At 33.8% G+C, this 22776-nt stretch overlaps 2 protein-coding genes and 1 non-coding gene across 3 annotated transcripts in view; 2 read left to right on the top strand and 1 right to left on the bottom strand.

Annotated features, from left to right (window-relative positions):
* The window catches only part of EPHX4 (epoxide hydrolase 4), a 23568-nt gene extending 5244 nt beyond the window's left edge, over positions 1–18324 (top strand). Inside the window, exons 3-7 of the mRNA XM_006919404.1 lie at positions 3546–3703; positions 5628–5756; positions 9345–9448; positions 11466–11614; positions 17851–18324. Of these exons, the coding sequence (XP_006919466.1) occupies positions 3546–3703; positions 5628–5756; positions 9345–9448; positions 11466–11614; positions 17851–18082 (772 nt within the window). The 3' untranslated portion in view covers positions 18083–18324. The remainder of the gene's footprint in view (positions 1–3545; positions 3704–5627; positions 5757–9344; positions 9449–11465; positions 11615–17850) is intronic.
* LOC112486073 lies at positions 10552–10755 on the bottom strand. The gene has a single exon (XR_003048613.1). It is a non-coding gene; the product is annotated as a small nucleolar RNA SNORA73 family (small nucleolar RNA).
* A 2199-nt stretch (positions 18325–20523) lies between the features above and the next one.
* On the top strand, positions 20524–22059 carry LOC102894173 (lysophosphatidylcholine acyltransferase 2B-like). Its single transcript, XM_015595078.1, has one exon. The coding sequence runs from the start codon at positions 20524–20526 to the stop codon at positions 22057–22059; it is 1536 nt and encodes a 511-aa protein (XP_015450564.1).
* The last annotated feature ends 717 nt before the right edge of the window (positions 22060–22776 follow it).

Raw genomic sequence — 22776 nt, forward strand, 5'->3', positions numbered from 1 at the left:
CAATAAAATCAGGTCTTCTTTTCTAAAATCTAGAGGAAACATCAAACAAGATACACATCTATGAGACCTTTAGCTAAATTAGCCTAAAATACGGCTGTTTGTCAAAAGATGATTTTTCTCCCACTCTCTCTCCACCTCAATTTGCATGGCTTTTAAAAATATTCTGAGCTGATGCAGGCAATTTCTTTGAATGTTCATCACCAGCTGTATGGAATGCATTCGTCATTATTCAAGTGCTGCTGAGGCAAGTGAAGGCTCTTCATACACACAGCTGAGCACAAAGGATGATGACTACAGCCTTTTCTCTGTTGTGAAGGGTAAAAGGATATTCTACATCTGAAAGTGGCTAGCCTGGGAAACCAGGAGCCTTCCTTACATTAAGAGTAATAACTGGGAAAGAGGTTGCTTTTTTAAAAGTGTTCTCTGCTAGTACCAAAAGCTACCAGAAAAAAAAAATGTGGATGAAAATAGCTAGTTTTGTTTATTTATAATATTTTCAGCAATTACTGACTTTGTAATATCTTTTATTTCTGTATCGAGGAGGTTGTTTTTGTTTTATTCATATGAATGACATGCCCATTAGTCTATCATTGGTGTGATTTCTTTTTCAGCTTAGAATTAAAGTACAAATCAAATATGCTTCAGTTATGAACTCCAGGAAGATTACATTTAAAAATTATTCTTTTGCATTTATTAAGATAGCAGTTGCCGTGTTTCTTAGAAATGTTTAAGATATCATTTGCCTCCACTCACTGATAACAGCAATAGTAATGCAATTTAAATTACTAATAAGATCACGAAAATGCAGGTATTATGTTTGCATAATCTCTAATATAATTGTAAATGTGAAATATTGCAGGATTGTACACATTATTTTGAGTCAAATTTCTACCTTGAAATCTCCAATTAAATGAATTCTAAATGAAGACGCAGATACTTAAGATATTAAAACAATGCACATTTTAATAGAAATTAAATATAAATTTCCCAACAGGACTTTGGGAACTTTAGTTGTCATGGTCAGGTTTGAACTGGACAGAGTTTTATTGAACAACTAATACTTCTAGCACTAGCATGATTCAGTGCTTTCATTGTTTATTTCACTTATTTAACACATCTCTATTGAGCACCTACATGGTCTAGATATTCTACCAGACAACTCAGGGAGCTCACAATCAAGTGGAAACACCAGATACCAACAAATCATTATAAAGCACGTGCCCAGTGCACTGAAAAGTGTACATACAAGTGGGAGAGTATAAAGGAGGGCCCACCCAACACGCTTGTAAAGGAGGGAGCCTGGAAAGTCTCCTGGAAGAGGAGATGCCCAGTGTGAAGAGGAGTTCAGTGAGAGGTAAAGGTCATGGATTGTGCAGGGTAGGGGAATGGTTGGGAGGGATGATGTTTCAGACAAAGGAAATCATATGAAGAAAGTTATAAAAGCAAAAAACAACACTGCGTTTATTCACTACAAGCAGTTTAGTCTACAAGCAGTTTAGTGCCCCAGAGGCAGCATACTCAGATTACCAGGGCTAGAATCCTGGCTCTGCTATTTGCTAATTCTGTGTCCTTCTATATATCAATTAACCTCTCTGTGCCTCTATTTCTTCAATTGTAAAGTGAGGATAATAATAATACATACTTCATAGTATTGCTTTGAAAATCAACGTTACTCTATGTGAAGCACTTAGAATTGTGCCTGGCACATAGTAAGAGTGCTATCCTAGCTAGCTCTTTTTATTACATAATGAGTGACAGAGAGTATAAAGTAATCAGGGTGGATGATCGGGCAATAGTCACATCCTGGATGTTTTGTCTGCCAGAACAACAAGCTTGGGCTTCACGTTATGTGTAATAAGGAGTTAAGAAAAGAATGTAAGTAGGGAAATTACATGAGAAAGTTTGTGTTTTGCTACATTACTCTGGTTTTGTAGAGATATAACAGAAGGGAATGAAATGGAGACAGACCAATCAATAGGCTGCTGCATTAATGGAGGCCTGAATTACGGTAATGATAGCAGGGCTGGACAGGAAAAGTGATTAAATAAATATTTAAGAGGTTAAATATGCAGAACTTTATCGATTGGGTATGAGGGATTATAAAGAAGGAAAAATTGGGCTTTGGTTACAAAGGCATAAAAAAATTAATTCAAAAATTTAAGTAAGGTTAATGACAAAATAATAATACCCTATGTGTTGACAGATGAATATATTTAAGGAAATAAACTGATTCACTTGTTTGTTACAACCCAGAGACAAGGTTAATAAGATTGCTATAGCCTACCTAAGAAAGACATATTTTATTAACATTTCAAATCCATCTTAATTGGTAATACTTTTGCAGGTTTTCATTAATCATAGCTATCCTAGTAATAGGTCAAAGATTCTGTACCTATTCATAATCCCAAATATGTGTCTGACATCCTTCCTAATAACGACTGATTGTATAAAATGGTTGATTTGTTTCATTGATGTTATTGCTTTGTGTCATTTCACATTGCAATCCCTCTTTCATTATTGATTTATAATCTCAGATCACTGTGTTTACTTGCCTATTGAACTCCAAAAATCTTTTCAGACGATGATTTCCCATTTGGCTTGTATCAGATAATTTACACTGTGTTTCCATGAACAGATGTACATGCAGATTTTTTTATGCATATTTTGAGTTTAATAACATAGTGAGTCACTTTGAAAAATCCATGTAGTTTTTTCTTCTGTTATCTAAAATTATTTGGCTTATTTGAAAAAGAAAATCTCATGGATCTCCATATTTCAGTTAATTCAGCAGTTCCATCATCAAGCACAGGTGAAATACTCGGCCCAACAGAGGCCTCCAGGAGTTGGCCATAACAATATAGCCATTGTAATTGGCCATTGCCAGTGCCATTTTGGTTGTTAAATGTTTTTAATATCATGCTAGCTTGTACTCATGGCTCAGAATCTTCTCCAAAGAAGAATTTTGTTTTAGCAAGCAGAGGTTTATCTTAACCAGTTGTTTTATTGGATTCTTTATGCAATAATCTTTTTCTAATCTTCACAGTTTTTTATTCATAAGTAAACTGTTGTTATTACTAAAAACACTGAGCCCTGTTTGACAACTGAATAAGGTGAGTGAAATTTCCCTTTTTAGGGAAATAAATTTTTATCTCATAAATTTCTTCAGAGAATCAAATGCTTCTGCAATACAAAAACATTTGTAGGTATAGATTCCCTGATGGCTGCAAGCATTATTTAAGAAAGGCTTAGAAAATTGACATTATTGAGTACACATATAACTATATTGGTTTTAATATCTGATATTTTGTAGTTTCCATAAATACTGGCTGGCCCTTTGTTACATCTCACTGGAGCCGGTAAAAAAATAAAATAATTTTAATAAAGAATATCAATGCTCCCTTCTCATATAGGTCTCTTCTTTCCTTCTCAGTAGTATAACTTTTCTCAAAATAAAGAGTTTCTTACAGTCTTCCACTTAGAAAATCTGTAATATTATCCTTTGTATTAGTTACTGTGGTATTTTAAATGTTTCTTATATCCTGCAGGTATTCTTGGCGTCATCAACTAAGGGAATTTAAAAGTGAATATCGAGTTGTAGCGCTAGATTTGAGAGGTTATGGAGAAACAGATGCTCCCTTTCATCGAGAGAATTATAAACTGGACTGTCTAATTACAGATATAAAAGATATTTTAGATTCTTTAGGTAAGTTACTGAGAAAACAATACTAATTCTTTTTAAGAGATTAACATTCAACAAATTGTGAACAGATAACCTCACTTCATGGGAAGATGCATTGTCCACCTACCTGAGTTGTTATCTGGGTCCTGTCCCCATGGTTTCAGGTATACAGCCCAAAATATATATACAGGGAATTAAAAATAATATATCCTACAAAACTATTAAGCCAACCAGCCAAGAATGACTTTCAAAATTTGTTTTTAAAAATAGACCTAATGTTACTATTTATTACTTTCAGAACTGATTATTAGAAATTTGAGTCTTATGCTCAGAAAATTTGTCTTCAGAACCTACTCTTAAATATTTATTTTAAAATGTTGTAAGATTCAGAAGTACTTGCATTATCTTCCTTGTATGATCAGCTAGTACCACAATAATATTGTGTAACAAACTACACCAAATTCAATGGCATATAGCCATAAGCATTTATTCCTTTGCTCATGGATCTATAGATCAACTACAGGCTGGACCCCTCTGGAGTTTTTCCTCAGGCGACAAGTCTACCTAGGACTGGCTTCTCACTGTGAGTTAGGCTGGAGCTCAAGCTAAAGGGGAGTAGCTCCCTGGGGGAAGCTCTTTTCCTGACAGTGGCAGAAATGGCAAGGGGGTGGACCCAACTGCACAAACCTATTTCAGGTCTCTACTATCAGCCCTTTGGCCAAAGCAAGTCATATGGCCAAGTCTAAAGAGACAGCAAAATATATTCCTTCTATGGCAGTGGGGACAGAGGGAATAAATATTTTTAAACAACAATCTAATGCACTACATCCCTTTTGACTAAAAGCCAGCTGCTACCATCGGTATGTTAATGGAGCCAATATAGTGAGAAACCCATGAAACCAAATTAAAGGCCCTTTCTACAAATCTTATGAGAGCATAGATCTGGCCAATATTCTTAAAGGAGAAAAAAATGGATGAGGGCTGGGGGTGTCAATGCAGTGTTGTCATTTAGTCTAATTACAATGAAATAGAAAACAGACACAGAGACACTGCTTTCTAAATCACTGATTCATATTTTGTGGTAATTCAGTCACACCTGCCCTAAATTTGTCATCATGCAATTTCTAGGCAAGTCGATAATGTAAACAAAATGTTTCTTATGCATGCATATGTCTGTGTTAGTAGAGTCGTGGGGTAATGGTGAAAAATACTTGAAAAAATTAATTTTAAGTACTCTAGGAATAAATTACAAATAAATTTTATCCATTCACACAAAGAAAATCCTTCAAGAATTGCTATTAATCAATATTTTAACCTAATTCAAATTACCATGATTACATGAAACTTGTATATAGTTGGTGCTATAATTAAGATTTCACAGTTGCAGATTAGTGATGTTTTACTGTATTGCGTTGTAACATTGAATTTGTGAAGTTAAGGAGAAAATAGATGCTCCTTTGAACTAGATTTACCAGTTGGACATAGATGGGACATTTATGATTTTACTATAACTAGAAATTTCTCAGCATTCAAAAATAACTCAAATAACCTTGCTTATGACTTAATTATGCATAGTCTTTATCATGGTTTCCAAACTCAGGTCCATGAGACCAGAGCTGAGCTGGTTATTTCCGATATATATACACATACACATACATACATGTACATATATACATACATATACATACATACATATACATATTCATTCCTGGGAGAGATTCTGAATTTGTAAATCTAGAGTAGATCCTGGGCATCTAAATTTTCTAATAAGCTACCTAGGTAATTCAGACCTTGAGGTTTTGGTAACACCAAACTCAATATCTGTATGAAGTACATAATAGGATATAATAGTAGAAAGATTAATTAAAGAAGCATACCTATTTTATGAGTTAACGATGCACTCGCCTGTTTCTTTTCAATGATGTCAACATTTATTTCTTGATTATAGGGTATAGCAAATGTGTTCTTATTGGCCATGACTGGGGGGGCATGATTGCTTGGCTGATTGCCATCTGTTATCCTGAAATGGTGATGAAGCTTATTGTTATTAACTTTCCTCATCCAAATGTATTTACAGGTGAGTTTAAATTTTTATTAAAGCATCTTTGCCAATGTGACAATTCACTATTGTCCCTGACACTTTGGATTAAAAACAGCAAAATTTGACTAACAATGTTTTTTAAATTAAATTACTAAAATATGATATTAGCACATGACAGTGTCAAATACGTTGGCATTAAATATCTAAAGAATCTAAGACGTTGTAGCTTCATACTTGTTTGCATAATTTTATTTGTTTTTAGAAAACATTTTACTGCTAACTTGGAGAGAGAGAGGAAAATGCAGTAACATTATTTTGATGGTAATGAATCTTGACAGCCTAGAAATAAATTCTCCTCTTGCCTGACAGCTTTGACGATCAGGAATGGTAGCATTTTTAAAGCAGCAGTTCTCGAATTTTTTGTCTCAGGACTCCTTTATATCAAAAATTGTTAAAGACCCATTGAGCTTTTGTTTATATGGGTTATATCTATAAATATTCATTGTATTATAAATTAAAAATGAAAAAATTATGTATGAATTTAATTTTAAAATAATAACTCCAGTACATGTTAACATATGACATTTTAATGAAAACTAACTACATTTTCCAAAACGAAATCTTAGAATAATGTCATTGTTTTACATATTTGCAAACCTCTTTAATTTTTGGCTTAGTAAAAGATAGCTGGATTCTCAGCTCTGCTTCTGCATTCAATCTGTTGCAATACGTTGATTGAATTGAGGTGTATGAAGAAATCTAGTCTCACATAGATTTGTAATTGGGAAAGGGAAGAGTATTTTAATAGGATTTTCAGATAACTGTGGTTTTCTTCTTTAATACTACACTAAACTCAAAAATTCATGGTTTCCTAAAGTTAGTAAAAAAATAGAATCTGGTGTTGTATTAATGAACTTTTTGCACTCTGCTACATTAAAATCCATTGGTCTCTCAGGCACTTTGAATAGATTTTTTACCCATGTATGATTTTGTATCATCATGCATTGGGAGATATTGGTTGAGTTCTGCAGATCTTCCATAAGTTGACACAATTCATTATATGATATCTAAGAATCACATTCCTTAATATCACCCCTATTTCATCCAAAAAAGCCTTTAAGTATTGCAAAGCTGTCAAGCTCACAATAGTAGACACAAGTTTCCAAAATTCTACTTTTTACTTGAAAGCTTGAATTTTATAATTGGCAACAAATACTATTGATTGTTTTCCCTCAAGTAAAAGGCTCACTCGGTTCATTTCCAAGAGTCTGTCTGCCAAATACCTAGGCCTAAGTGATAGTTTTTCAGTCATCTTTTCAAGTAAAAATAGTATGCCATAAAAAATGCAACTAATTCAACTTATCAACTCAATTGCATAAGTGTTTTTTTTCTCAAGACAACCATTGTATTTGGGTATGCAACAGAACTGCTTTCTGTGTACTATTTTATCACAATGTTTAAAAGACATGGACTCAAATATTGAAATATAATAAAATTAATAATTTTTCCTATTTCATCAAGGACATTCTTAAGTGAAACTGGAATTTAGTTTTATGTATTTATGTATTTATTTGTTTACTGCAAGTGTGTGGTAGTGAAGAATATGACTACTAGTATTGTTTAGTGCTACTGCCTTGATTTGTACTCAGGCAGCAATAGTTTTATCTACCATTGATTTTGTACCATCAGTGCAAATGTTAATCAAATGAGAAAAGCTAATAATGTCTTAGTATTGTTCCGAAATAAATTTGACCATCTGGATCCTTTAAAAGGTTCTTTGGGATTCCCAGGGGTCCACATGGACTATATTTTGAGAATCTCTGCTATAAAGAGGACTCATAAAATCTTAGAGTGATTAAAGACCTGTGATCACTGTCTAGGAATATTTTTATTTGGTTTTGGCAAAAATTATAATTTTGTCCTGTTTAACTACCCTTGTCAAGTTTTCTGAGGTTCAGGTACTGCTATGATCCACAGCAGCTTCTGGAGAACAACATATTTCTGTTTCTTTCTCAAAATTGAGCAGGTGAGGGAGAAAGGGACCACGACTATCTAAGTATTGTATATTATAAGCGTAAAACCTGATTTTATGTGTATGCGTGCGCACGTGTGTGTGTGTGTGTGTGTGTGTGTGTGTGTCTCCAATTCACCTATCTCTGTTGAGGTAATAGGATGAATTCTTAGAATTCAAATACCAAACAGATATATCATATTTCTCAGTTCCATTAGTCAGCAGAAGTCATGGTACATGCTTGATCAATTGATCAGGACCCTAAAGTAAATATTATTTTTGGTGGTGCTACTATGTGGACAAACTATAATTGGTCATTCCAGCAAGAAGATTCTTGGAATATTTCTGGAACTATTTTATCAATAATGGATTCAACCCTAGTCAAGTCAATATGAGGTCTTCAAGCAATATGCCTCTTTAATCATATTGGTATCACTTAATGCAGGGCTGAAAAAAATCTTGTTCAATGATGACTTTACAAAAAGTATAGCATAACAGTATATTCCACTTACCTGAGAATTATAGTTCTAAAAACTTTAACCATGTTAAATATCATTATGAAATTAGAAATAAGAAAAAATTATCTCTATAATGAAAATTAAAAAAAGTATAGTGCACAGTACAAAGCAAGTATGTACATTTAATATGTACGATTTCATTACTTTCCAGTTTAGAGCTTCGGTGTCTTCCCAAAGTACTTGAAATCCTTATCATTTTGGTCATATCTGACCCGGCTTCTGCTTTTCTTTCTGACTCATTTCATGCCATCTCCCCATCTTCATTCACCACACACCAGCCACACTAGCCTTGTTTCTGCTTCTTGAATGTACCAGGCCCAAGATCCACTTTCTATTCCTGGATGCTCTTCCTAGATTTTTGCATGGCTGATTTCTTCTTACTCAGGACTCAGGATACATATCATATATGCAGAGAAGCCTATTCTGACCACCTCTACTAAATAATAGTCCCTCCACACCACCCAACCATCACTCTTAATCACATTACCTTGTTTTGTTTTCTTTATGGTATTATTATTATCAAAATGATCTTTTAAGTATTCGTTATTTATTGCATAAGTTTCTTCTTATTGGGAATCTCTTGTTCATTGCTAAATCCACTCACACACAGTAGATATTCAAATATTCATTGAAAGAATGAATTTTCTAGATATGTGCATGAGTAAATTTACAGAAAATGCTTTAGTTCCTGTTGAGGCCAGATATATAAGGTATTCAAATCATCCTATAGGGAAAATCTTTTAAACATCAGAAAATTACCTCCCTGTGCATCCCAAGGAAAAGTGTTAGGTCACTGATAATGACCTTGGAAGAAAGGCAGTGTTGTTTGGGTTTTCTATTCCTTTCTGAGTCAAGATTTCATAAAGTGGAACTTTCATTTTATTTAAAGTGCTATAATCTTTCTGAAAACTAGAAATAACCATAATAAAATATAAGAACATAGAAATTGTTCCAAAGAGAAATATTCAGAAATTCTTATTTGTGGATTCTTTTACGGGATCATCTCGAAGGTGAAATTGTCTTAAAAAGAATTTCTTTCAATGCTAAGTAATTTATACTCCTTGGATAAGGTCTAACATGGCATTTTAATTTCAGAATATATTTTACGACACCCTGCCCAGCTGTTCAAATCCAGCTATTATTACTTCTTCCAAATACCATGGTTCCCAGAATTTATGTTCTCAATAAATGATTTCAAGGTAAGTCAGACATAGTGATGGGTGTTAACTAGTACTTACTGTGGTGATCATTCTGCAATGTATACTATATCTAATCATTATGCTATACATCTGAAACTAATACTAATGTTATATGTCAATTATACCTCAATTAAAAAAAAAGATTAGTGCCCAAGAGGATAACAAATTAGAAAGTTAAAATATAGACTGAAGCACTAAAAAGGAATTGGTCCTGCTTATGTTGTTTTGATTTAAATAATCATTTATTACATATCTGCTATGTGCTGTGCACTGTTAGACATTTCCTCCTGAACAAACAAAAAAAAAGTAAATATTTTAAATTAAAGTCCATCCTAAAGAAAGAAAAATAGACAAATGCTAAGATCTAATAAATGCTTCTAAGGCCTCATCTATAGGCTTACTTATTTTTAAAGTCTCTGTTGTATATTTGAGCACCTGGCTGTTTTTTTGTTCGTTTTGGGGGGGTTTTTTGTTTTTGTTTTTGTTTTTGTTTTGAGAGCCTGTGCCCCTACAAGCATGTTCTCTTTTTAGAGAACATCCCATGAGGAGATGAGGGACTATGAAAGCCAGGTGAGAGAGTTTGACAGCAGCAGAAGGGGAAGCCCTTGGAGGTAAACAAAACCCTAAAACAAAGTAAGTATGCAGGTATTGGTGTACCAAATACACTGACACCAGGAGTCCTATGTAGTGTCTATTTCTTGGAAGTTTATTGAATGCTTCTTGTATGTCCCACATGATGTTTTTTAGACAGGTTTAAAAAAGACATAATATTTTTTTGCCTGGAAATTCTTCTGCGTATATGTCTGACTTTTAAGGACTTTTTTTTTCACATGACCCCAATGCCATTATCAAACCTACCCAAAAGAACAACAATTCCCTAATACCTTTTAATACACATTTAAATTTCCTTACTATCTCAATTATTTTTATACACTTCATTTGTTTGAATCAGGAACTAAATAAGGTCCACACATCGTATTTGGTTGTTATGGCTTCTGAAATTATAATTGTTTCTTTTCTTTTTTTATTTTGAAAACAAAACAAAAACCCCAGAGGTTAGACTCTATTTAAGGTCTTACTTCAATTTTAAATTTTAGTGTACTAGATGTTTCCTGTGTGCTTTATCGCCTCAGTCATTGTCTATAGGACTCTGAAAAGCCATAGGAATATGCGGGCATAGACTTAAGGGACAGGCTTATCTCCAACGTTATGGAAAAGGATTGTGTCTCATGGGGTAGAACCTTATGCTCCCCTGTGCCACCTGGACAGAGCTCAAAAGAGTGACCTCCCTGGGGTATCTACGTTGGATTTCTTTTTTTTTTTAACATCATTTTGTTATTATTATTATTGAAATTATTTGGTGCTTTGTCCTGAGGAATAATATACATTTGAATTTGACTAATTGCTTCATCATAGTGTTATTTAACTTGCTCTGCTAACCCTTGCTTTTCCTACTTCATACATGCTACTGAATAGAAGCTTGATTAGATTGAGCTTTAATTTGACAAGAATTCTTTATAGGTGGTATTGTGCACTTCCTAATGTACTACATCAAGGAAGCACATGATGCCTAGTTGTCTCAGTTTTAATAATGCTAACACTTACCAGTGGGCTCACAAGTTGTCAGCCTATCCAAAATTTCCTAACAACCTTTCACCATATAATTTTAGCATATCTTGATCATCATTGCCCAGGGTGGGCAAAATTATTTCTTTCGAACTCTGTCATTCTTTCTGCTTTTATTACCTGGAATTCTTCTATAAGGAAGAATTTTCCACATGTACTATTTGGTTATTCTAAAATACAGTTCACACAAGAATGGCAGGATATACTTCTTTTTTTTTTCTTCATTAAAAAACTTCCCAGAATAATGAATTTGGTGCCTTAGATATTGCCCATGATGACCAATGAGAGGATGTCAATGAACACTGACCATCATTCTCTTTTGAAAGCCAAAGATTTAATTTATTATTAGGTAACCGAAAAGTTTTAATTATGCCCTTTTCACTTGTATTAGGCTTTGAAACATCTGTTTACCAGTCACAGCACTGGCATTGGAAGAAAAGGATGTCAATTAACAGCAGAAGATCTTGAGGCTTATATTTATATATTTTCCCAGCCTGGAGCATTAAGTGGTCCAATTAACCATTACCGAAATATCTTCAGGTCAGTATAACGTTTTTATTTTGGTTTCAGTTAAATAAGATGTTAATTCCCTAAAGAGCCAATACTCTATTTTTAAGTTCACCACTTACCGAACTCAAATAAAATATTTTGATTTAGTAAGTTGAATAATCTTTTTTTATGGAAAATTTCAAACATATGAAAAAGTAGAATAGTGTAATGGATCCTATTATAGTCTTATCCATAACTCTATTCACTTTTATCTTTCCCTTTAGATTATTTGAATACATATATATCTTTAGCTATATTTTTAACAATCATTTATTCATTCAAGAAATAGTTATTAAGTACTTTTTGTGTTCTAGGCTATGCCAACACTCAGACTACAGTAATGAGTAGAACTAGACAAGTAGACTATAGTAATGATCTCACAAAACTTATAGTCAAGTGGGAAAAACAGATATCAAGCAAACAGTCACAGTAATAAATATTCACAGTAATGAAAACATAGTTAAAAACTAACATAAAGATTTTGAAAGAAAGGGATGAGAACTGAAGATATGACATTTAAACAAAGAAATAAAGAATGAGTTAAGTAGTGACCAGACAAAGTAGGGGATAGGGGTATTGGCATTCCAGAAAAAGGAAACAGCATGTACCAAAGCTTTGTGGGGAGATGGAGGGTTGTAGTTCTAAGTAACACAATGAGAGCCAATGTGGTCAGCATATAGAATGTTAGAAAGGGAAGAAGAGAATAGAATGAAAATGGGACTGAGAGGTAGGCAGCATTGGTAATACAAAGCCAGGTAGACCATATTAAGGACTTAAGAGCCGTGAATGTGAAGCCAATGAATGAGAGTTTCAAGCAGAAAAGATAAATGATCCAATTTGTATTTGGATAAATTCACTCATTGTGGAGAATGTAGTGGAGAAAATGAATGTTTGGACAGAAAATATATTGGATTTAGTCACTATTAAGGCATTTTAAATAAAACAAAATCTCTCAAACTCTTTGATTATGGAATCCAAGGGAAATTATGAGGTTATATGAATGAGGGGAGAAGAGATAAATCCAACCTTCTTTTTGTACTAACAACAAGATATATATCTGTATCTATATCTATATCTAGATGTAGATAGATCTTTGGTTTAAAAATGTTAATTTAAAAGGCATTTATAGGTAATTATTTAGCAAGGCAATGATTAGAAAGGCGGATATTATAGAAGCTACAGGTTACATTTTATAGGATATAGCAACATTGTCTGAAGTCCATGTTCTGTTGTTTGTTTTTTACAAAGAACATTTGTAAAGACACTTGTTATAAAAGAAAATAGAATGTCACATTTTCACACAAGTCTAAATTTTGGATGGGAGACAAGATGATAGTTTTAAAATAGTTTTAAAATGATAGTTTTAAAATATCTTCAACGTATTCCTTTGTCAGAGCCCGTATTCTTTACTCCTTCCAATAAATTTTGATAATCCATAATGCGATTTCAATCAAAACCATAAAGTTTTTCATGGAACTTGACAAAGTGATTCTGAAATTTGTATAAGAGAGCATAAGGCTGAGAATGTTTAAGGTATTTTAAAGAAAAGAGTAGGACTAACTCTATTAGAAATTAAGACTTATAATGAAGCTATAAAATAAATAAATACAGTGTTGATTCTGGGATCAACAAATTGACTAATGGAACAGAGAAGAAAGCCCCAAAATGGAACCACATATATGGGAACTTGAAATAACAGCATTTCAAACCAGTGGTGAGATCTCCATCTTCTACCAAACAAAAAATAAACCTTACAGAAATAAAAAACCTAAATATGATGAGCAAAACTTAAAAATGTGTAGATGATGATATAAAACATTTATGACCTCAGGTAGGAAAGATTTCTTTAATAAGACATAAATAGCTCAAATTATGAAGGAGACTGATGAATGTGACTACATTAAAATAAAAAATCATCTATTATAAAATGATAACATCAGGGAGAAGTTTTTTGCAAAACACGATTAATCATGAATTAATAATATCCAGAGATATTATAAAGAATGCCTCCAAATCAACAAGAAAAAGGTAGCCTAATTGAAAAATGGGTAAAGGATAATAAAGGCAATTCACAGAATAGGAATCTAATGGCTGATAACATGGAAGAGCAGCTCAACCTTACTAGTAGTCAGATGTAAAACATGAGTTTTACTGCTTGTGATAGAGACCTAAAATAACAGTGGCATATATAAAAGATAGAAGTTTATTTCTCTCACAAGTAAAAGTCTAGGTTGGTATGGTGGCTCTGCTCCATGAAATCATCAAAGTTGAATGACATCACTCTTTGGTCAGAGATGTAGTCACTTTCTCTTTTGTTATTCTGCTGTCCCTAGGATGTTGCCCTTGTCTGTGTAGTCCAGGATGGTTTACCACCACATCTACATTTCAGTCAGTGGAAAGTGGAAAATGGGAAGGGGGTGTGCATACTGGGCAAAACTTAGAAGTTGTATACATTATTTCTCATAAACCATATATCTTCACCTTGCTGCAAGAAGCCTGGCAAATATAGTCAGTCATTATTCTGGTTGGCCATTTGTCCAGCTAAAAGTTGGATTTTCTATCACTATAGTGGAAGGCAAGAAGTTTTGGGGAGCAGTCTCTACCACATCACGTAAATGAAGCATATTTCACACTCATATGATTGGAAAAAAATTAAACTTTTGAAAACAAGTGTTAGCAATAATGTGGAGCAAAGTGAACTCTTATGTCCTGCTTGTGGACCATACAATCAGTTTGGAAAACATCTTGACAATAGGTTGAAGATGTGCATACTCTCTGAGCAAGCAACTCTGTTTCCGGGGTATACTGTAAGGAAACTCTTCCACATGTACACAAGTGGACGTGTACAGGAAAGAGTTTAATATTATTTGAATTCGAAATATTGGAAAAATGTAAACGTCCCTTAACAGGAGGATGGATCAGTTGTAGTATAGTCACATGGTAGAATTTTACACAAGAGTGAAAATGAATGAAGTAGAACTACATGTATCATCAATGGATAAATCTTAAAAATATAATGTTAAATCATGAAAGCAAGTTGTGGAAGGATAGGTGCACCATGATACTATTTAATAATGTTTATAAAATGTAAAACACCTCTCTATATTGTCTATCAAAATGTATGTACAGTATTTGGGGGATTTGACAAATAGCACCCCTTTTTCCTGCCCAATTTCTGAACCAGTTGAGAAATCAAACAAGAGTCAGCTGATGAAAACTAAAATATTATCTTCATTACTGATAAAGGATAGATTGAAGGCTGTAGCTTAATATGAAAACTGAAATGGTCTTGCTAACCCGTACTGCTTGTGTAGCATTTAGAGCAGTTCACCTGTAGAAAAGTCTGCAGAAGAAATTCGACCTCCACCACCCCTCGATCACTGCCTCCCACCAATCAGGTAGACAGTAGTGGAGAGACACTAAATCTCTTACACTCAGGATATATTATTCGATATACCCACCTAGCCCAGAACCCTGAACCAAGAAATGTCACATACCAGGGTGGGGCAAAGATCCAGAAGGATTTAAGGAAAATCTGTCCTTAAGGAAACCAGACAAGTGAGGTATCTTAACACATATAAGTGCTTACTATTAGGTAGTGGTTCTTCGCTCTAGCTTGCATCAGAATCACCTGGAGGGCTTGTTGAAACACAGATGGCTGGACTCCACCCCTAGAGTTTCTGATTCAGCCCATCTGGGATGGGGACCAAGAATTAGCATTTCACAGTTGATGCTGATGCTGCTAGTCTGGTGACCAAACTTTGAGAACCACTGCTTTAGGGTGAGATGAAGAAATGGTTTCAAGGAAAGGTAAGTAGAAAGATGTAATTATATTCTCAGTGTTTTATTTCTTGAGCTGAATGGTAGGTATGTGAGTGTTATTATTTTCTGCACTATCTTTTTAATCAAAGTAATGAAATATTTCCACATACAAAAGAAATGATGGAGTATATAACATTCTGGAAAATGTTGCCTTAATATTTACAAATCACCTGATTTCTCAGTTTGGAAGAGTAACATGTAAATTCAGACTAATTTGAAATTGGTATGTTAAAATACGTGTTGATAGGTTAAATGATTAACAATATACAGTAAAAATTGTTACTACTTGTTATCATTTTTTAGATCTTTCGAGTTGTTTCTATACTTACTAAAATTAATCATTTAATCAGAAATATTTGACGTAGTGTTTCCCAGTAAGTTCTTTAGCTTAACATACTAAAACCTACTCTCTTAAAACATTGAATGTTTTATTTTGTTTTATTTTATTATTTATTTGTTTTTACTGAGGTATAATTGAATATAACATTAGTTTTTGGTGTACAACATAATGATTTGATGTTTCTATATATCGCAAAATGATCACAATATAGTTAACATCAATCACCATAGTTATAAAATTTTTTTTGTGATGAGAACTTTTAAGATCTTACTCTCTTAGCAACTTTCAAATATGCAATATAGTGCTATTAACTGTAGTCACCATGCTGTACATCACATCCCCATGACTTATTTGTTTTATAACTGAAAATTTATAACTCTTTGGTTAACTGTAGTCACCATGCTGTACATACTTTGTTTTACATGTAACTTATATTTCATGTGAAATTAAGCCATTTGAAACCTCAGGATGAGAGAATAAGCTTTTCTTTTAGTTTTCTGGATACTCCTCCCTTTTATTCCCAATTTGATCTGGTGAAGAATTTGTTTTTCTTTGCTTTTTGACTAGTAGCCTTTGTAAACTCCCCTTACCTTATTGATTCAATTATTATATGATCTAATATTGTTAAGTATGCAGATAACTGATAGAAAATGAAATGTTTTACTTTTGAACATTTTATGAGTTCTAGAATTTAAGTGGCTTGCAAGTTTGTATAGCAATCCATGTATTAATAATTAAGTATAGAATACATTTTCTCGGTTTGGCCATTCACAAAACTTTTTTAGGAGCATTACAACCAAATGATGGCCACTTGTGTAGGAGTCAAAAGTTAAGTCCCTGGTGGACATATGTCATATCTTGCACATCCAGCAGCATCTGTCAACCCTGGGTAGTCAAACTTTTTGATAACTAGTAAAAATGTAAGTCAGAGCTGGAGAGTGTCTAGTTAGATGTTTATTCTCATTCTTATCAACAGAAGTGTAATTAGTACCATCTGACCTTTCTGGAAAACAGTGTGGCACAAGGCATCAAAAGCTTTAAAAATATTTATAATCGCTACCTCAGAAATTCTACTTTCAGGGCTCTACTCCAAAAAATTATTTAAATGCCAACAAAAGTTTGGGTACAAAATGCTCATTATAACATCACTTAAAACAAAGAGAATATTTTAAATGATGCTATGATCTAAATATTCTATTATAAGAAATAGTCAAGCTATTTATGACTTATTATGCCATAATATAGTATCTTTTACAATCATTTAAAAAACTTTATTAAATGAGAATGTTCTTAAGTTATGATTTAATACGAGATTTGTATATGTATACCACGTATTATTTATTGCATAGTATTTATAGTATAGTTTCAAATAAATGCATAGAAAAATTACCAAAAAGTTATCTTTTAATGATGGAATTATGCATGATTTTATTCTTCATACTTTTCTGTATATAAGGAAATATACAATAAAACTTTGCTTTAAAAAGAATCTTCTTGCAAAATAAATATGCTATCATATAATATTAAAGGTCAGTCTATATATATTTTGACTTTCCAGTTCCAATTTTCACATATAATGCATTAGGTTATCTAACAAACAATTGAAAATATATTTAAACAGTGTTACTACTGTTTAAAATTCTCTTCACACCATTCAGAAATCCTAGTATTCTCTTAAAGCAAATTATTCCTCATAGTGATGAATTTCATATTTAATTTATAGCCTTTCTTCTCAATTTTGCTAGCCTCATCTAATTAAAAATTTTATTGGGCTCTTTCTTAAATATCCTTTAAAATTTTTTATTGTATAGATTGCCTAAAGTAGTATTTCCTAAACATTTTTCATCATCATCTTCCTAAGTAGCCTTTGTAGACATTTCTTCCCTTTATTTATGGTTTACATAAATAAATAGTAAGATTTTTTTCACTCTCCCAAGAACCAGTTTTCACCCCTTTGGTGGCAATTTCGCCCCCCTTGAGAATGTGAAACCTAAAGGAACATTATGGAAAAATGTTATTTTAACTTTTAAAATGAGTCTCAAACCCATGTGTTTTGTTTTTATAGCTGCCTGCCTCTCAAACATCACATGGTGACCACTCCAACATTACTACTGTGGGGAGAGAAAGATGCATTTATGGAGGTTGAGATGGCTGAAGTCACAAAGATTTATGTTAAAAACTATTTCAGGCTAACTATTTTGTCAGAAGCCAGTCATTGGCTTCAGCAAGAGCAACCTAACATAGTGAACAAATTGATATGGACATTTCTAAAAGAAGAAACAAGAAAAAAAGATTGACTTTTCTGTATCTTCTATGAGAGATCTGTCATAAAATCTCTAAATAATTTTTAAAAATTGTTCATCAACTTCTTTAAGCTTCATTAGGGAAAAAATTACTTTAACATGCTTTATCATAAATATCAAATGGTACTGAATAATATCTGAGAATGTGTAAACTTGTAATATAATGTTCATTTTCTTCTGCTGTCTTTTACTCAGAAAAACATCTGCCTTAAAATGTATACACTTGTACAAAAAGGAAGTTGTGAAAAGTGGCTCAGTTTTGGTTTCTTGCATTCTTTACCCTGTTAACATATGGTGCCTTTTATATATGTGTATTAAAGATTAGCCATATTGAAAGGCAAACCCGCAATGATATAAATTTTCATTGTATTGTTCAAAAGTTCCTTTTACTATTTTTAACAATTAAAAATTCTATTATCAAATCTCTTGGATTTATGGTATATTTATTAGTTTGAAGGCAAATATGACTAGATGAATATGCATTCTTAAAATAGGCCATAAATACTACTTATACTGGGAAGATTAACAAGAGATGATGTGAAGATTCTCATATATACATATATATTTATTAAACATTGCAAAGTATGGAAGCATGGAAACACATCTATTAAATTACTTGCCTTAATCTTTAGTGAAACTGGTAAGAGATTTAGAAAAAGGATCAAAATGTCCTTTTGCCCCATTCAATGCAACAAGAATTGAATACTGTACTTCTTATGCACACTAGAATCTAAGCTCCACAGGGCAGAGGTTTTTTATTGTTTTATTAACTGACATATATCCAGCATCTAAAATTAGGGCCTGGCTCATTGTAGGAACTCAAATATTCTCTTAATGAACAAATAATATATCTGACACACTGCTAGGCACTGTGGGGAAAATATAGAAGAGAGATGACATGGTGATATGGAACTTTCCTTTAAAAAGCATACATAGAATGCAGTTCAATTAAACAGGTTTAAGAATAGTAATGAAGATACAAATAAGAGTGAGAAGAGTTAAAGAACAGAGAACGATAACAGCACAAGGGACTACTCATTCTCTTGGGTTGCTTTCCTAGGCAAGGGAGACAACCAGTAAATTGCCAAATCATAGCTCCTTAGAAACTGCAACTGTGTTCCCAAATAAGACAAAGTTGGTGAAAGGAATGTTTCTGTCACCAAGCATAGTTCTAACAGTGACAGAAGTGGAATGTCCCTAAGAATTTTCATCATTGTATCCTAGCAACTTGTATTTACTAATAAAAGCCCAATTTTTTATATACATTATCCTTGTGTCTCATAACAACATTGAAAAGTAGAGAGTATCACCAATTTACAGATGTAAAAATGAGGTTGGCCAAGGACCACAGTATAAGTGTTGGAATCAGGATCTGGCTAGATCTATCTGGCTATAAAGCCCATAATCTTTCCACTTAGATCACTTTCTGTTGTTAACAGGCTCTGGTATCCACACTGCTCTTCCTATTTATTGGTAACCTGGTATGCTCCAATAAATAGAAATATCTCTTAGAAATCTTTAACTTTTAATTCTGAGAAAAGGAATTTAAATTAGCCATTAGCAAACAGGAATAGTCTATATTAGCATCGTCAGAGTTGCAAATGCTATAAAGTATAGAAGAGAGCCTGGTTCACATCAACTTTGATTATGCTTCCCTCTTGATCATTTCCACTGGGCAGCAACAAAGAGAAGGGACAGAACTTTATTGACTGCGTGCTGATATAATAAAGTAATCCTGACTTATTTTAATTAAACTTGTTACTGAGAAAGGTGATTTTAAGGTTTGTGGTTGTTACTTATGTCAGTTTGGAATGCTGACTGGTTCAGGTGGACAAATGTTAAGAATATGAATCAAATGAGCCATGGCTAATTCTGGCCTATGAAATGGATATATTCTAATTTTCAATGGATGTGGAAGAGTGTAACAGATATAAAGCTTCAAGGGTGCCATCATAAAAAGATATTACCGTCTCTGTAAAAATCAGTTTGTACAGAGAGAACTTGACTTAACAGCTGCCAAAAGCATCTCACAGTAACTACACTATGCTAGTAGTGGCATTTAAATTAAAATGTTGTAATTAATATTCATCGATTTAAATTAATATATCCCTACTAGGTAGATAATATATGCTTAATATAAACATCAGAAATTGTTACGTGAAAATGATTTATTAAGCGTATCTGTCCAAAGGAAGACATTTACACACAAAAGCAAAAAATTATACTGTTGATATGATTCTAATTCTCCTATTACATCATTTACCATTTAAAACTTTTTATTTAATACATCATTTCCTATTAACCCACAATTGCCTCTAAGAATTCTCATTATGTGCCAACAGAAGGAACACTTGAATATGGGGAAGGGATGCGTTCTTGGGGCTGCCCCTAGATCCAAACTATCTGAATCCTGAGACTGTTGAAAAGTCGGCCTTATGGCTCAGCAGTCATCGGACTGGGAGGTGGAGGTCTGGGAGTCCGCCCTCAGCCTAGGAAGGAGGAAGTCCCTGTACCCGCCAGCAGTGGCCAACCCTTTCGTGCAGCAGACGAACATCAGCGCGTGGCGCTGGGCCTCCATCATCCTCGCGGGGTCTGTGCTGGTGCCGGTGCGGGTGACGTGCATTGCCTTCCTCCTTATCTTCCTCTGGCCGATGGCCGCACTTTCCGCTATAGGCGGTTCTGCTCATCCAGCCAAACCCGCCACGAGTTGGAGGAGAAAACTGGCAAAACCGGCTCTCAAATTCTTGTATCAGGCAATATTCTTTTTAGCAGGGTTCCTTGTTAAAGTGAAAGGGAAAAAGGCAACCCGAGAAGAGGCCCCCATCTTTGTCACAGCACCGCACTCCACTTTCTTTGACGCAATCGCCTGTGTTGTGGCAGGGTTACCCTCCGTAGTCTCTGCAAGTAAAAACGCACATATCCCAGTGGCTGGAAAATTCCTACTGTCAACACAGCCGGTGCTTGTTACCCGAGAGGACCCCAATTCCAGGAAGATAACCCGGGAAGAAATTCTGAAGCGAGTGACATCCAAAAGGAAGTGGCCACAGATCCTGATTTTCCCGGAAGGAGTGTGTACCAATCGCACGTGTCTGATCACTTTTAAACTAGGGGCCTTTTCTCCAGGTGTTCCTGTGCAGCCAGTGCTACTCAGGTACCCAAATGCCCTGGACACAGTGACCTGGACCTGGCAGGGGTTTACAGGCTTCCAAGCTTGTATGTTGACCCTGAGTCAACTCTTCACCAGAGTAGAAGTTGAGTTTATGCCTGTTTACATCCCAAATGACGAAGAAAAGAAAAACCCCATCCTTTTTGCCAATACAGTGAGGATCAACATGGCAAATGCTCTGGGGTTGCCTGTGACAGACCACACTTATGAAGACTGCAGATTGATGATTACTGCAGGTAACCTTCGACTACCCATGGAAACTGGCTTGGTGGAATTTACAAAAATTAGCAAGAAATTAAAGTTAGACTGGGATAATATTCATCAGCATTTGGATGAATATGCTGCAATTGCAGTTGCCTCAAAAGGAGGGAAGATAGGAATTGAAGAATTTGCAAATTATTTAAAACTCCCAATTTCAGAGCCCTTGAGACAAATTTTTGCCCTTTTTGACAGGAATAATGATGGCAACATAGACTTCAGAGAGTATGTGATAGGTCTGACTGTCCTATGTAATCCTGCCAACACTAAAAAGATTCTGCAGATGTCATTTAAGCTTTTTGATCTTGATAAGGATGGTTTCATAACAAAACAGGAGTTAGCTACTGTACTTCAGGCGGCTTTTGGAGTGCCAGATCTTGATGTTTCCAGACTCTTTCGGGAAATAGCTGGACAGAAATCAGAGTACATTTCATACAAGAAATTTAAGAAATTTGCCTTGAAGCATCCAGAATATGCCAAGTTATTTCATTCATTCTTAGACCTACAGGCAGCCTATATCTATGCATTACCAAAAGTGCAGGTTTAATCACTGTATTCAGATGTTAAAGACAGCCCTGAAAATGGTGAAAATATCTTCCTGGGAGAAACTATGATTGAAATAAAAATTATTCTTTGAGGAAAATCACAACTGTTTTTATTCTAGGTGACCTGGACACTTAAGTATGATATTTAAAATGTGCTTGAAGAATATACATTTCAATCAGATTTTATAGTATCTATTTTTTTTTTATTTAAAATAATGTTTGTTTCAATGTAACCTAATGGTAGAAAAATAAGAGATCTAGTCATAAACCTTGTTCACCCAGCATGGTTCCAGTCAGTGCCTTTATTCTGCTAAAATAAGACCAGAAGAACCTAATAGCCCATCACCTCTCCCTCATTTTTGCTGAGAAAATACCTCATTAAGAGCTCCACTAGCAATAAATAAATTATAATTTTTATTCTCTATAAAAAGGATTGGCTGGATAAATGCCTCTTTAGTCTTTCCCAAAGTAGCCCAAATGTTATTTTACAAGACAAAAATAAACAAGAAGAAGATATAGTATTGGGAATACCACTGAAACAGTTATACATGGTATGGCTGCCCTTTGTTATTATTTTTAGGTATGAGAGTGATTATTTAGAATGAAAAATCACAACAGATTACAATTTCTGGTTATAAATATAGGAATTCTGACAAATTCTATTTTGTATGATTCTCAAAAAAGGGAAAAATTTATGTTCATAAATGCACATTATGCAT

This window comes from Pteropus alecto, unplaced genomic scaffold, assembly GCF_000325575.1.
Source record: "Pteropus alecto unplaced genomic scaffold, ASM32557v1 scaffold25, whole genome shotgun sequence".
NCBI classification, from domain to species: Eukaryota; Metazoa; Chordata; class Mammalia; order Chiroptera; family Pteropodidae; genus Pteropus; species Pteropus alecto.